This window comes from Octopus sinensis, linkage group LG18 (assembly GCF_006345805.1).
Source record: "Octopus sinensis linkage group LG18, ASM634580v1, whole genome shotgun sequence".
Classification (NCBI taxonomy): Eukaryota; Metazoa; Mollusca; class Cephalopoda; order Octopoda; family Octopodidae; genus Octopus; species Octopus sinensis.
The window spans coordinates 5457932-5460431 of NC_043014.1; the positions used below are offsets into that span (position 1 = coordinate 5457932).

The window sequence follows — 2500 nt, forward strand, 5'->3', positions numbered from 1 at the left end:
AAGAAGAAAAGACCCCCTTTACCAAGCTACTGCTTACGACGTTTAACATTTCGATAGAAGATCCATTTTTCGTCACCAGTCACAAGTCTATCCAAAAAGGGTGAAATGGGTTCGCGAGAATGGAGAGAAGAGCAGATGTCAACTGGGGATTTGCGGTTGCTTTCGGACAATTCATGAGGCGACCATATTCCATCTTTCGGAACCTTTCCAAGTTGTTGAAGATGACAATGAACAATTGTCTGGCTTGAACTAAGCTTTATTGCCAATTCTTCAACTAAAAATGAAGGATTTTCTTCAGGTAAGGCCTCATGGGACTTATCATTAAACTCACCTGGACGTCGTGTTCTATCTTCATCCTCTAGGCTGAAACTTCCACTTCTGAAATTTGCAAACCATCTTCTGCAAGTTCTTTCATTCAAGCATTCTTTCCCATAAACCGAGTGTATGTTTCGAGTCGCTTCGAATGCAGAGATTTTTTTGTACTCATAAAGGATTATGTGCCTAAAATGTTTTTGGATACTTCCACGTTAGAAAGGGTTTTAATCAAATAAATTTTAATTTTATTATTCTGTAAATAAAATATTTATTTAGTTAATATACAAATGCATAAAAATATTTCTTAATTCCTTTAGACATTCTAAAATATTAAATTACATTCAATTTTAAATACATAAAAATAGGACAGAACTTATGGGATGACACACACACACACACACAGAGACACATATTGATACACACACAGATATACACAGACGCACAGAAATACAGACACATACACACACACACACACACACACACACACACATACATACACACTAATATATATATGTAAATAAACTGCATCAGGGAGTGGGAAAGCATGGTACGAATGTTCCTGAGATTTGAGGGATGTGGAAGCACATCTTACCCCTGGTGTTCCCAGATCTAACCTGACCCAGGGTAGTAGCACATGTTAGGGTCCCAGCTAGGATCCTAGTCTAGGAAAAGAAATCCTTGATATAAAACCACTGTAGCGCTGGATCTGGCGTGCAGACCTTGATTATATCTGATGTACCCGGTAGCACGCTGCATCCACCCTAACCAGATCTAGTACATCCCCAATCCCTATTGTGCCACTGTTGAGGACAGGTGGCCACGTGCGGGAGCGCTGTAATCTCTGGATATGGTCCACTCGAAATAAAATCATCTTTCAGTCAGTGTCGCTCGCTACAGGTTAATCATTCGGGTACAAGTCAATACCGACGACGACTCATATACAGTGAGGCCCCCACCCGGCTGTTCTCGGCGTCCTGCATGTTGGAATACCTACTTTCTAACGAATTCTGGAATTATATGATACTATACGAACACACACACATAAACACACACACTTAAACAACACGCACACACAGACACACACACAGACACACACTCACACACACACACACACACACACAAACACACACGCACACACACATACACACACACACACGCGCAAGCATACACACACACACACACTCACACACGGAGAGAAGACATTTTGATTATCATAAATTTATCGTCAGCAGAAATATTCTAATAAGATTCAGTGTAAATAAAATGGAATAATCTTTAACATCAGGTTTGTTATGAAGTAACCAATAAAAACACTAGACTGCATCAAATAAAGCTTTGCAGTTACAGTCTGTACAGATGTTGAACGGACAATGTAGTCCCCTACATGAATATTACAGCAGTTTCGCAAAAATAAAGAAGTAAACATTAAGAAATAAATAAATAAGAATTCTCCAACAAATAGGCATTTGTTTTCAGTTTACAAATTTGTGCTGAAGTCAGTAAAATATTCTGCTGACTGTTCTGTGTTAATCGTGGATCATCTCCATCCAATCACAAAAGGTGTCATTTAAAAGGTGACACCCACCATTATTGTAATATCAATCTGATTGGTTCCTGAATTTACGATTAGATTTTCGGCGGGGTTGGGTTGTGGAGGGTGAAAAATATCAAAAAGCCGGAATCAGACGTCAACAATTTTCAGTTACGATCCCAAAGCGAGAAGCTCACACTTATAAACTCCAGCTTACATCAACTTCAGATTTATCATTAAACCAAAACGAAATAACAGGCTGCACGGACGACCGAAAACCGCAATGGAAATCGCTCAGGTGGGGAAGATCATTTGGCAGCGGTTTTCTGTTTCTTCTTTCATCACTTTTGGACTGTTTCTCGTGTTGACCATCACGATTCTTCATTTCGATGCAAGGACCAGAAAGATAGAAGAAAAATCAACCGCAGTAAGTACAGGACACCTGAAGTTTCTATATTTTAGTTGCAAGAAATGTATACGTATATCCATCCATCCATCCATCCATACGCACATACATACATATATAGACACATGTATATATATGTATTGTTTTATATGTATATATATATATATATGTGTGTGTGTGTAGGGGTGGTTTGTATATATATATATATATATACAGATCTCTATATGTATATATATATTTATGTACAT

General features: G+C 38.3%; 1 protein-coding gene and 1 long non-coding RNA gene across 7 annotated transcripts in view; one reads left to right on the forward strand and one right to left on the reverse strand.

The window, feature by feature from the left end:
- Window positions 1–2500, forward strand: part of LOC115221348 — a 61600-nt gene that overhangs the window by 16090 nt on the left and 43010 nt on the right. Inside the window, exon 1 of one of the 6 annotated variants that reach the window (XM_036510664.1) lies at window positions 1964–2273. The exons of 4 other annotated variants lie outside the window; for them this stretch is intronic. In XM_036510664.1, coding sequence (XP_036366557.1) covers window positions 2130–2273 — 144 coding nt within the window. In that variant the 5' untranslated portion in view covers window positions 1964–2129. Of the gene's footprint in view, window positions 1–1963; window positions 2274–2500 lie in introns of those variants that run through there. One more of the 6 variants, XM_036510668.1, reaches the window with a different exon arrangement.
- LOC118766851 overlaps window positions 1–2500 on the reverse strand; it is a 24999-nt gene that overhangs the window by 4319 nt on the left and 18180 nt on the right. The window lies entirely within an intron of this gene.